Source organism: Bufo bufo, chromosome 6 (genome assembly GCF_905171765.1).
Source record: "Bufo bufo chromosome 6, aBufBuf1.1, whole genome shotgun sequence".
Taxonomy (NCBI): Eukaryota; Metazoa; Chordata; class Amphibia; order Anura; family Bufonidae; genus Bufo; species Bufo bufo.
In genome coordinates this window covers 72663968-72677405 of record NC_053394.1, presented here as the reverse complement: position 1 = coordinate 72677405, position 13438 = coordinate 72663968, and the positions used below count along the sequence as shown (strand labels likewise).

The window sequence follows — 13438 nt, the reverse complement described above, 5'->3', positions numbered from 1 at the left end:
TAGACACAAGCATATTCGTATTACAACTACTGTATGTCACTGACTGATTTCCTCACTGTAAGGGTCCATTCACACGTCCGTAGTGTATTGCGGATCCGCAATACACCCGGCCGGCACCCCCATAGAACTGCCTATTCTTGTCCGCAATTGCCGACAAGAATAGGACATGTTCTATTTTTTTCCGGAGCCGTGGACCGGAAGTTCGGGGCCGCGCTCCGGAAATGCGGGTGCATAATTGCGGAACGGGTGCGGACACATTCTACGGACGTGTGAATGGACCCTTAGGGCTCATTCAGACGGCGATATGCTGTCCGCATTTTTGCGGACATCATACGCCCATCTGAATGAGCCCTTACACAGGGTAGATGCACCCATGACGGTAAGCAGAAATGTTTTGTGTGGATCATTAGGGTTCACTACAGCACTCTATTTTTTTAAATGGCAGCCTTTATCCTTGAAATTCATGCTTTCATATTCCGCCGCTAAACCTAAGGAAACCTGTCAGATCTTATCAGCCTTGTTTATTTCCCATGTAAATGTAAAACCTCAGGCATCAGCGGGCACCAGAAACTAAGGGGTGGAACGTGGAAGACGGTGACACTGTAATGATCACTCCTAGTATCCACTGCATAGACCTACTGATTACAACTACTGCTGCAGAACTTCTTGTGAACCTAAGTTGACAACCTTCCTTCTGTCTCCAGAAATCCTCTTATTGTTAGATTACATTACAGCTTTTCTTTTGTACAAGGAAAGTCGACCTGACTTCCTTGTACAGGTCACTATAACGGTACAAATAATGGAAAGCTGGCCATATGCTGTAGATGGCTGTTGACTCACCACCTGATATACATAAACACCCTGCCCAGCCGAGCATGCAGGTGTTACTGAGGACAGTAGTTTATTCCCCTGGCCGATGAAATTCAACATGCCCAACCCTTTTTCCTCCGACACTTGTCCACAAGGGAAGAACAGGACACCAAACACACATTAAATCAGCAGGTTTCTACTGTGTATTACCCCTGGGGTCCGTGATCTGCGGTCCACACCGCAAAAAAGTAGTGCATGAATATGGAAATACATGCAGCCTGTTAGCTGTGTTTTGGAAACAGCGGCATCTTGTGGCCAAACAGCAGAATGTCAGTCCAGATGATTTAATTGAATCTATAAAGTGTTCAGACAATGAGAGCTGTTTCCCCATCTCACAGGTGCACGAGTTTGACACAAGTCTTTGGTTGTTGTGGGTGAGCGTGGCTTGGCATTGTGCCTTTATAACTCTGCATTGTGTCCTTTCTCCGTTATTCCTCCTAGAAATTGATGAATACATTGACAACTGCGTGTTACCATTCCCCTTTTCAAGAGTGTTTCTTAGGGCGCCTTCACAAGTGGCAGCGACTAAAAATCTGTTCCATTCATTTAAATGGGGCAGCAAGCACATGGAACTGATTTTCAGTCACAGAATTTTGTGAAGGCGCCCTTACATCGACTAGACAGTGACAGAGAATGAAGTGAGAGGCCCCTAACTGATAACACAAAATTGTCAATTTATTCATATATTTCCAGGAGGAATATCAGAGGAACAGCACAACACAGAGCTCTAAGAAAGAGATGTAGATGTTCCAGTTCTGTTATTTTATGGAGAATACAAGTATCTGCTAACACCGGCCTCAGGAGAGATCCCCTTTATACAGTAGACAGTATATTTCTTCTTTCCACATTTCACTCTGTTCTCAGGATTTATGTTTCAGATCCATAAACAGGAATATAATCTGGATCGTTGCGTATAGAAGGAACTACTGCTAATGCAGAATTAGCATTCCCTAGACAGGAGAAAATCATAAATATTCTCCAAATCACAGCTCTGACATGGCGTCTGTCTTTCAGAAGGAAAATTTTATTGGTGAGGCGACTTCTGCTCCCGTCAAGCTTGACTTACTGTAAATCTCGTCAGGATTTTCATCCTGTGGGTCTTTAATTCCGCGCATGCAGCAGTCATTCGCCAGACCGACAGGAATTTCTAAACAACGCACATAAAACACATTTCATATCCCAAGTCATTTCATGTAAAAATCATACATGGATCGGAGCAATTCAACAGTAAATTCAATTCTCTTCAGTATTAGGTCTCAAGTAGAGATGGGCGAATCGAATCCCACAAAGTGGAATTCCATCAGAATTTCAGGAAAAAGTCGATTCGCCTCGAAGCCGAATTTCCTTGTGCTTCGTGTTAGCGAATCGATTTAACCTGAGATAGTGTAAAAAACAAAAAAATTATACTCGTCTCCTCCACTTGCTCGTGACGGGCCACCAGCCGCCGTCTTGATTGAAGATCTCGGGCGAAATCCCGTGCGTGGTGACATATGACGCACAGGATTTCCAGATCTTCAAGCAAGATAGTGGCGGCCGGCCCGTCGCGAGCAAATGGAGGCGGTAGGTTTGAATTACTTTTTTTTAATGTTAATTTCACACTGTTTTTACCCTCTACTTACAAAAAAATGCGCTTTGTGACGTGGGGCCACGTCCTGATTTTCACTGACAAGAATAGGACGTGTTTTATTTGTTTTCCAGAGCCGTGGAACGGAAGAAAAGAGGCGGACATCGGTCCCCATCTTTTGGGGCATCATAGAAGTGAATGGGTCCGCATCTAATCCGTAAAATTGCAGATCAGATGCGGAAATCAACATAGGGCCGTCTAAATGAGCCCTTACTCTGAAAGGACCCCTAGATAGTGCTTATATCCTGTTCTCGGATATCGCAGACAGGATCGCTTGAACTCTAGTCTGTAAGAAATGATTAAATAACCTGTATGATAAATACTTGACAACGCCTTAAAGGGGTTGTCCCATCATAAGAACCTATCCCCCATCCACAGGATCAGTGGGGGACGGAGATAGCAGTCCCACAGGGTTTAATGAAGCGGTACAGCGTATGCGTGACCACCGCTCCATTCACTCATTGGTCCCTGGTACCTCATTAATGTGATCGGCGTAGTCCCAGCAGTCAGATCCCTCACTGATCAGATACTTGTCCCCTATCCCCTGGATAGGGAATAAGTAGTTATGGCCAGCCTATTACACGTAGTAGCACCCTGTACTTTTGCAATGCAGTTTTCAGCCCCTTGGCGTATACAGGTGAAGTACATTGTTTGCAAACTGTGGCAGTTGGTAGTAAAACCTCACATGGTACAATACCGCACCCCAGCCGCAGCATGTAATAGCATTGTGATGTCAGGTGCCTCCAATAAGGTATTTTGACTAAAATGAGATCCGTCTGCTCCCCAGCTGTCACGGAACCATGAACCAGACGTACAACAAGGGATAAGTGAAAATAAGAAGGCTTTATTGAAAATAAAGCTGTAAAGCAAAAGTCCAAACGGATGGCGAAACCGAAGCAGAGTCTTTGCGAAGCCAGAGGTCAGGAACCAGAAGGGTAGTCAGACGAAGCCAGGATCAGGAACCAGCAGGGTAGTCAGACGAAGCCAGGATCAGGAACCAGCAGGGTAGTCGGACGAAACCAGGATCAGGAACCAGCAGGGTAGTCGGACGAAACCAGGATCAGGAACCAGAAGCAGCAGCAGTCTAGAAGCATGTGAACACAGGAGGACCAAGCAAGGAACTGAAGCCACAGACCTCCTATATATATGAGCTAGGCATCCAGCTCCTCCCAGTGGGAAGGAGGAGCCGCAGGGTGGGAGGCTACAAGAAACCCAGAAACCAAGATGGCCGCCAGCACATGTCAAACGAAGGAGAACAGCAAGAAGGTAAGACCATGACAGTACTTCCCCCTCAAGGGCCCCTCCTCCGCGGAGTAAAGAACGGTCTCTGAGGGAAGCGTGCGTGGAAGGCTCGGAGCAAGGCAGGAGCATGGACATCTACGGAGGGAACCCAGGAACGCTCCTCTGGACCATAACCACGCCAATGGACCAAAAACTGCACCCGACCGCGGACCAGGCGTGAGTCCAGGATATTGCTCACCTCATACTCCTCACGATTACCCACTTGGACCGGACGAGGCCGAGGAACCGAGGAAGTGAAACGATTACACACCAGTGGCTTCAACAGGGAGACATGAAACACGTTGGAGATCCGCATGCCAGGAGGAAGCGCAAGGGCATAGGCTACCGGGTTTACCCTGCGAAGCACTCGGAAGGGACCAACAAAGCGAGGCGCCAGCTTGGGAGTGGGCACTCGAAGGTTGAGGTTGCGGGTGGACAACCATACACGGTCTCCGACCTGGTAGGAAGGAGCAGGCGCTCGTCTGCGATCAGCCTGGAGTCTCTGGCGCTGCGCAGAGACCTCAAGGGACTTCTGGATCAGTACCCAAGAAGCACGTAGGACGGAAAGGTGATCCTCCACAGCCGGAATATCCTGGGGAGAGAATACCTCCGGTAACACGGCAGGTTGGAACCCATAATTGGCCATGAAGGGAGACGTCCCAGAGGAAGAGTTCACCGCCGTGTTCCTGGCAAACTCAGCCCAAGGCAGGAGGTCAACCCAATTGTCTTGGTGATCGGAGACATAGCAACGAAGGAATTGCTCCAAGGCCTGATTGGATCGTTCTGCGGCCCCATTGGACTGAGGGTGGTAGGCCGAGGAGAAGGAGAGATGAATCCCCAACTGGGAGCAAAAGGCGCGCCAGAACCTGGACACAAACTGACTCCCCCGATCCGACACAATCTCCTTGGGCAAACCGTGCAACCGGAAGACCTCCCTGGCAAAAATCGTGGCCAACTCTTGTGCAGAGGGTAACTTCTTGAGAGGAACACAGTGGCACATTTTGGAAAACCGATCCACAATCATGAGAATGACCGTATGGCCTCGGGATGCAGGGAGGTCCACAATGAAATCCATCCCCAGGTGTGACCATGGGCGCTCCCCGGTGGCTATGGGTTGCAGAAGGCCCAACGGAAGGTGCCGAGGGGACTTACTCTGGGCACAAACGGAGCATGCCGCTACATATGCGGCGATGTCGGAACGTAGGGAAGGCCACCAGAACAGACGTGAAAAAGCCCAGGACAGCTGATTCTTTCCAGGATGCCCCGCAGTCTTGGAGTTATGGTAGGTTCGCAACAACCGAGTGCGCAACTCCTCAGGCACAAAACATCTGCCGTTGGGTCTCCCAGAGGGAGCACCAGATTGAGCCGCCAAAATCTGCTCACCCAGGGGAGAGGTCAGGCTGGTGCGAATGGCGGCCAAGATCTGATTCGGAGGTATGACCGAAGTCGGAATCGACTCCTTCCTGGACAGCTCGGAGTACTGCCGTGATAAGGCATCCGCCCTGATGTTCTTGGAACCGGGTAGGTAGGAGACCACGTAATTAAAACGTGACAAGAACAGAGCCCATCTGGCCTGACGTGGTGTCAATCTCTTGGCCTCAGAAAGGTAGGTCAGATTCTTGTGGTCCGTCAGGATGAGGACCGGAACCACCGAACCCTCGAGCAAGTGCCTCCATTCTTTAAGGGCCTGCACGATGGCCAATAACTCCCTGTCACCAATCTGATAGTTGCACTCCGCGGAAGACAGTTTCCGGGAGTAAAACCCACAAGGAAGCAGAGGACCCTCTGGTGTTCTACGCTGAGACAGAAGGGCGCCTACTCCCGTCTCAGACGCGTCCACCTCGAGGACAAAGGGCAACCCAGGGTTGGGATGCGACAGAATCGGAGCCGACACAAAGGCGGACTTTAGAGCCTCAAAAGCTCGGATGGCCTCGAGCGGCCAGACCTGGGAATTACTGCCCTTCCTGGTCAGATCCGTGAGAGCCTTGGCTAGCATGGAAAAGTCCCTGATGAACTTCCGATAATAATTGGCGAAGCCCAAAAAGCGCTGCAGGGAACGAAGACCACTGGGCTGGGGCCACTGTAAGACAGCCGAAACCTTCTCAGGATCCATGGAGAACCCCTCAGCGGAAATGATGTAACCTAAGAAGGTTACCTGGGATCGGTGAAATTCGCATTTCTCAAGCTTACCGAACAGCTTGTTCTCTCGTAACCGTTGCAACACTCGTCTGACATCCAGAATGTGGGCCTCCATGGATTCAGAATATACCAAGATGTCATCCAAATAGACCACCACACACTGCTGCAACAGGTCACGGAAAACATCGTTGATGAATTCCTGAAAGACTGCGGGCGCATTGCACAACCCAAAGGGCATAACCAAGGATTCATAATGACCGGTCCTGGTGTTAAACGCGGTCTTCCACTCATCGCCCGCCTTGATCCTTACCAGGTTATATGCCGCCCTCAGGTCGAGTTTGGTAAAGACCGTGGCCCCTTTAAGGCGATCGAACAGCTCGGAAATCAAGGGTATCGGGTAAGCGTTCTTGATCGTGATGCGATTGAGACCCCTGTAATCGATGCAAGGCCTCAACTCACCGCCCTTCTTTTTCACAAAGAAAAATCCAGCCCCTGCCGGGGACGAGGATTTGCGAATGTGTCCGCGTGAAAGCGCCTCCCTCACGTACTCCTCCATGGCCTCATTCTCCGCTACCGACAGTGGATAGACTTTGCCACGAGGAGGAACGGCACCAGATTGTAACTCTATGGCACAATCGTATGGGCGGTGCGGAGGTAGGGCAACCGCGCGCACCTTATCGAATACATCCCGGTACTCCTCGTATTCAGGAGGCAACAGAGAGTCCGAGGAAGTACACAGCAACTTGACAGACCCATGGATGCAACTAGCCCCACACTGCGGTGACCACGAGAGGATCTCGGCCGATCTCCAATCGAAAGTCGGATTATGCTTCCGGAGCCAGGGGTACCCCAAGACCACCGAGTAGTGTGGAGACGAAATAACCTGGAGGCAGACCGACTCTCTGTGAACGGCACCAATGGCTATCCCCACTGGAAGGGTCTCATGAGTCACGTGTGGCGGCAGAAGGGGTCTGCCGTCTATCGCCTCAAGAGCCAGTGGGGAACCTCGAGCCTGCAGAGGAATGGAATTGGCGGCAGCGAACACATTATCAATGAACAAACCACCGGCACCAGAGTCCACCAACGCCTGGGTCGTCACCGAGCCCCCGACCCAGGAGAGGACAACAGTGATCAGTGGTTTGTCAACACGGGAAACCGGGGACGAGGAGACTCCACCCAAGATCTGCCCCCGACAGGATCTCAGGTGCGAGCGTTTCCCGGACGGTTCGGACATGCCAACCGAAAATGCCCACCGAGACCACAGTACATGCATCGGCCCTCGCGTCTCCGGAGTACCCTCTCCCCCTCGGACAGGCGAGCAAACCCCAGCTGCATGGGTTCACCCCCAGACAAGTCATCCCCAGGAGGCGTGGGAGGAGAGGGAGGCATGGGTGGGACAACAAACGTAGGCGCCAATCTGTTAGAAAACCTCCGCAGGCTCTCCTTAAAGGAAGGTCTCTCCCTGAGTCTGGTGTCAATCAAAATCAGGAAAGAAATAAGAGACTCGAGCTCCACTGGTAGGTCCTTAGCTGCAACCTCATCCTTCAAGGCATCCGAGAGACCATGAGAGAAAGCAGCGACCAGAGCCTCATTATTCCAGCCCACCTCTGCTGCCAGGGTACGAAACTCAATGGCGTATTCAGCTACGGATCGTGAACCCTGTCTGATGGACATAAGGAGATTCGCAGCAGAGGCAGCACGAGCCGGCACATCGAATACCTTCCGAAGAGAAGCAACAAAACCGGAAAACTCGGCAACCACCGGATTGTTGTTCTCCCATAAAGGGCTGGCCCAGGCCAAGGCCTTGTCCGAGAGCAGCGAGATCAAGAAGCCCACCTTTGATCTCTCAGTGGGAAAGGCATGTGGCAGCAACTCGAAATAAATGCCCACCTGGTTAAGGAAACCTCGGCACTGAGTTGGCTCTCCCCCAAAGCGCTGTGGAAGAGGAGCAGAACCGGTCATACCCCGAAACACCGCAGGTGCAACAACAGGTGTCGGGGTAGACTCTGGCGCAACAATCGGAGCGGCAGTAGGAGCGGACCCAGGAGCGACAACCGACCCATCGGCAACGGGAGCGAAATGAGCCGTGCGTTCAAGCAGGGTTTGCAACGCCACAGCAAACCGACCCAACAGGTGATCCTGCTGATCAAGTCTGGCAACCAGCGTGGGTAGCGAGGATGGCCCTGTACCGTCAGAATTCATGGCTTGGTCCTAATGTCACGGAACCATGAACCAGACGTACAACAAGGGATAAGTGAAAATAAGAAGGCTTTATTGAAAATAAAGCTGTAAAGCAAAAGTCCAAACGGATGGCGAAACCGAAGCAGAGTCTTTGCGAAGCCAGAGGTCAGGAACCAGAAGGGTAGTCAGACGAAGCCAGGATCAGGAACCAGCAGGGTAGTCAGACCAAGCCAGGATCAGGAACCAGCAGGGTAGTCGGACGAAACTAGGATCAGGAACCAGCAGGGTAGTCGGACGAAACCAGGATCAGGAACCAGAAGCAGCAGCAGTCTAGAAGCATGTGAACACAGGAGGACCAAGCAAGGAACTGAAGCCACAGACCTCCTATATATATGAGCTAGGCATCCAGCTCCTCCCAGTGGGAAGGAGGAGCCGCAGGGTGGGAGGCTACAAGAAACCCAGAAACCAAGATGGCCGCCAGCACATGTCAAACGAAGGAGAACAGCAAGAAGGTAAGACCATGACACCAGCATAAATGCAGTCAGTGTGCGGCACTATCTGGCTATGCCGGATCCAGAGAACTCTGGCAAGCTGTTTTCTGCCGGAATATTTTGCCAGATTAGCTTTCCACAAGAGAGAAAAGCTAAGCTGGCAAGCTGTTCTGGCATAGAATTACGGGAATCAGCCGGACAAAACCCACTGCGGGCACTGCGGTAGCATCCAGAAATGCCAGATCCAGAGAACTGCTGTAGGCTTTTCTCTGCAGGAACAGCCTGCCGGGATTTGTGCCGCAGATGTCAAACTAGCCTAACCTGTGAGGAGCAGCTGTATCATGGTTCTGGCGCTGTAAAGGGCTCCCATAGAGGTGCAATAGTCCTCAACCATACCTCCGTATGTCTCTAGGGGAGAACAGCGGCATACGTGTGGCATCCCGTTTTATGAATTGTTCAACTACATGTTGCACGTAGACAACTACAACCCCCAAGAAGATATGGGATCGATTTATTGACCATGTCTAATAGACAGTGAACATAGTGTAAATCTAAACTTATCACAATGAATCACGTTGTATAATAAAACCTTACAAAATGTCAACACTTTCGTCTATGTTCACACCACCTCTTGGTTTGCTTACTTTGTGGCAAAATTTTGGCACATGTTGTTACATTTTATGCCATGTCTACACTAAGACATGGCCCTTGTCAAGTAAGGTGCGAAACGTATTGAAGACACATAATACATGTGCCGCAAGTCATGTACGGCAGTATCCCAGGCACAAATTGAACCAGAATTGTCGTTTATTTAGCGTAGTAAATCTCCCCCATTCTACCTATGAAAGAATATCTCTGTACAAACTGCATGGTATGGTGGCACATAGACTATGCTATACTATACAAAGACATCCAGTAAAAAAATGGCACCACGCCATATACGGATGTAGTAGAGTTAACATTCATGATCTATGAGACGTGTTATCTAAACTAAATGTGTTACGCAAACACCTTCAATGGCTTTTCAATGGCTTTTGTCTCAAGATAACGGGATGAGTTAAGAAATTTGAGTTAAGAGCGGGAGTGCTAACCATGGTACATCTGTATGTTCTTATTTTAAAGGGGTTCTGCACTTTGTTTTAACTGATGATCTATCCTCTGGATAGATCATCAGCATCTGATCGGCGGAGGTCCGACACCCGGGACCCCCGCCGATCAGCTGTTTGAGAAGGCAGCGGCGCTCCAGCAGCGCTGCGGGCTTCTCACTGTTTACCGCTGGCCCAGTGACGTCACGACTTGTATCACTGGCCTGGGCGCGGCTAGGCTCTGTTCCCTTGAATGGAGCTTTGCCTGGCCCACGCTAGTTGATACTAGTCGTGACGTCACTGGGCCGGCGGTAAACAGTGAGAAGGCCGCGGCGCTGCTGGAGCGCCGCTGCCTTCCCAAACAGCTGATCGGCGGGGGTCCCGGGTGTCGAACCTCCGCCGATCAGATGCTGATGATCTATCCAGAGGATAGATCATCAGTTAAAACAAAGTGCAGAACCCCTTTAACATGGGAGCCTGTATGGTGGCGGTATTCATCGGAGGTAAATATATAACTCCAGCTAACGCTGCAAACACAGTGCGACTGCACCTGTAGTATTCAAAACATCAATATTACTAAATCAAATAGCATAGGCTATGAGGTTCTGTTTTTGGCCTGTTTGTTCTTCGTTTAATATATAATTTTTTTATATATTTTTTATAAAATATTCAAAAAAGAAATATGTGTAATTATTTACAAGAAAGCCTTACGTGATACTAAAAACCAAAGAGCATCTGTGTTTTATTTTTTATTTTGCTGAATATCATCCATAGCGGGTCCTGGACTTAATTTTATGTGAGAGCAATAAGATGTGTTATGTCTTTTCAAATTGCTTGTTTAATTTACACACATTAAATGTTGCCACCTGGTTTCAGGGAGAGAATTGCTTCCTAGAGTCCCCTTGTTAATAACAACCGTATCTATTATAGGAGTGTTACATATAAGTTAACAGAGATCGTTTTCCACAATCTAAATAGCAATCTTCAACTGTCCCTTACTACCAGATACTAAACCACTGAAATTGCCCTAAAAAGGCTCACCGCTAGATTTATTGTCCTCAAAGGGATATCATGTCTTTTTCTATCTCTATAAGCAATACCTAGGGCTACGTCTGCAGTATGGCCCCCTAGATTAATCACAATTGCTCTTTTCTAAAACCTAACTAGTGCTCCCACAGCATGTTTCGACACTGCTGTGGAGTCTTCAGGGGTTTTGAGCATCTAACACGAATGAGAGTAATCCCTCCTCCTACCTTCTTATCTATCTGGAGCGCTTTTGGGTAGCCCTAGGTATTGCTCATAGAGATAGAAAAAGACATGATATCCCTTTGAGGACAATAAATCTAGCGGTGAGCCTCTTTAGGGCAATTTCAGTTGTTTAGTATCTGGTAGTAAGGAACAATTGAACATTGCTATTTAGGCCTCATGCACACGACCGTTGTGTGTTTTGCGGTCCGCAAACCGCGGATCCTCAAAACACGGATGGCGTCCGTGTGTGTTCCGCAATTTGCTATTAATATAACTGCCTATTCTTGTCCGCAAAACTCGGACAAGAATAGAACAGGTTATATTTTTTTTTTGCGGACCACGGAACGGAGCAACGAATGCGGACAGCACACGGAGTGCTGTCCGCATCTTTTGCGGCCCCATTGAAGTGAATGGGTCCGCATCCGAGCCGCCAAAACTGCGGCTCGGATGCGGACCAAAACAACGGCCGTGTGCATGAGGCCTTAGATTGTGGAAAATGATCTCTGTTAACTTATAAGTAACACTCCTATAATAGATACAGTTGTTATTAACAAGGGGACTCTAGGAGGCAATTCTCTCCCTGAAACCAGGTGGCAACATTTAATGTGTGTAAATTAAACAAGCAATTTGAAAAGACAATTTGATATTTAGTATATCAGAGCAAAGATAGTGTAAAAAACAACACATCTTATTGCTCTCACATAAAATTAAGTCCAGGCCCCACTATGGATGATATATACAGCAAAATAAAAAATAAAACACAGATGCTCTTTGGTTTTTAGTATCACATAAGGCATTTTTGTAAATAATAACACACATTTCTTTTTTGAATATTTTATCTAAATAAAAATAAAAGTTATATTTTAAACAAAAAACAAACAGGACAAAAACAGAACCTCATAGCCTACGCTCTTTGATTTAGTAATATTTATAAACATGTTCTGGGCCAAAAAGGGTCATCGTTTCTAAATATATTCAAAGCATCAAAACACTGAATCAAGGAATTTTTGCACTAAGAATAAAAATACTAAAACTCATCCATCAAAAGATCACAGCCATTTCAAGATGATGCCAACATGCATGTGATTGTTTCAGAAGCCTTGACAAAAAAAAATACTAAATTGGGGTACAGGTCCGGTGTCCTGATGCAGTTTTGGAAAGCCAAATCAAAGAGAATTCAAAAAAGAGGAGAAGTCATATCTGTCCTGTATACTTTATCTCCTTTTATGACCCACTCCTGACTTTGGCTTCCAAAACTGCATCAGGAAACCTGACCGTGTGGCCGTACCCTTAATAAAATTGACTCCATGTAACAAACAGGAAGTTGTCCATGCGAGCATAGTAAATACGGTAATATATATATATATATATATATATATATATATACACACACACACAGAGTTTATCCAAGATTATGCAAAGTATCTCAAGAAGTCTCAGCCCATTTTAGCCTCTGTACGCACTATATTTATAGACAAAGAAATTCATATAGTGGCAGAAGAGGGAAGCGGCTGCTCCGGTGGAAACATCTGGAGAGAACACCTGTAGGGCTCCATTGATGTGAGCAGCGAAAGGGTGTGTGGAAGCGTGCATCTAGACATGCTGAGTTTATCATCAACCACAGGTCACTGTGCTATTCTAGTGTTCTCTGTGGCATCACATAGATAAACCCAGCAGTTATCACAGGACAAAGGATTTTGATCATCAGTCTTATGACCTACCTTTAAGGTGGTGCGGCTGATGGACCCTGTGGAGTCTGGTCTGGCTTCCTCTGGGAATTGTAGGGATGCTGCTGGACAAACTGTTACCCATGGCATCCAAATGCAGAACAGGAGCTCAGAGAGGGAGCAACGTGCCCAGGGAAAGACAGATCTGCTGCTGGCAATCTGTTTGTAGCTCCTTGTATCGTCTAATATCGCCTTTTCTGCCACAGAGGGACTTGACACCTCACTCCCCCTCCCCTTTGACTGCTATTGCTAGCTGCTGTTTCTCCTCTGTGATTTGCTTTAGATCCTTCGTCTTTTATCACTTGCATGTCCCTCATGAAAAGGGCTGAGGGGATGTCTCCACCATGCTGGCTGCCCTGTGCTCTCACCTAGCAGTGCGGCTTTCTACGGTTGGCATCTCTGCCTCTGCCGGCTACCTGGCATTGTCTGAGCTCCCTATGAATAAAGAAGACGTAATCTGGCCAATCCATCGTCTGTACCCGCCCATCTCTCTGGGCTTCAAACTTTAAGCTTCCAAAATCCTGAATATGCTTTCATCATGCCAATTACCAAACCATCGTCCCCATCGGCATACTGGAGGACACCCTGTAAAGCTCTTCTATGGATCAGAAGGCATTACACCGTTTTCTTTAATTCAAGAGGTTCTGCAAGCGAAGCCTTAAGTAGGCACAAAGAATTTCCACTGATCTGACTTTATTTTGTTTCTGATTATATTGGAACATTACCACTGTTTGCGTCATGATCTATAGGACAGAAAAGACAGAAACGTTATCCCCTACCCACAGGACAGGG

General features: G+C 48.1%; 1 protein-coding gene across 1 annotated transcript in view; it reads right to left on the bottom strand.

Annotated features, from left to right (window-relative positions):
- Window positions 1-13033, bottom strand: part of NEURL1 (neuralized E3 ubiquitin protein ligase 1) — a 291834-nt gene extending 278801 nt beyond the window's left edge. Inside the window, exon 1 of the mRNA XM_040437455.1 lies at window positions 12641-13033. Coding sequence (XP_040293389.1) covers window positions 12641-12731 — 91 coding nt within the window. The 5' untranslated portion in view covers window positions 12732-13033. The remainder of the gene's footprint in view (window positions 1-12640) is intronic.
- Window positions 13034-13438: the final 405 nt, after the last annotated feature.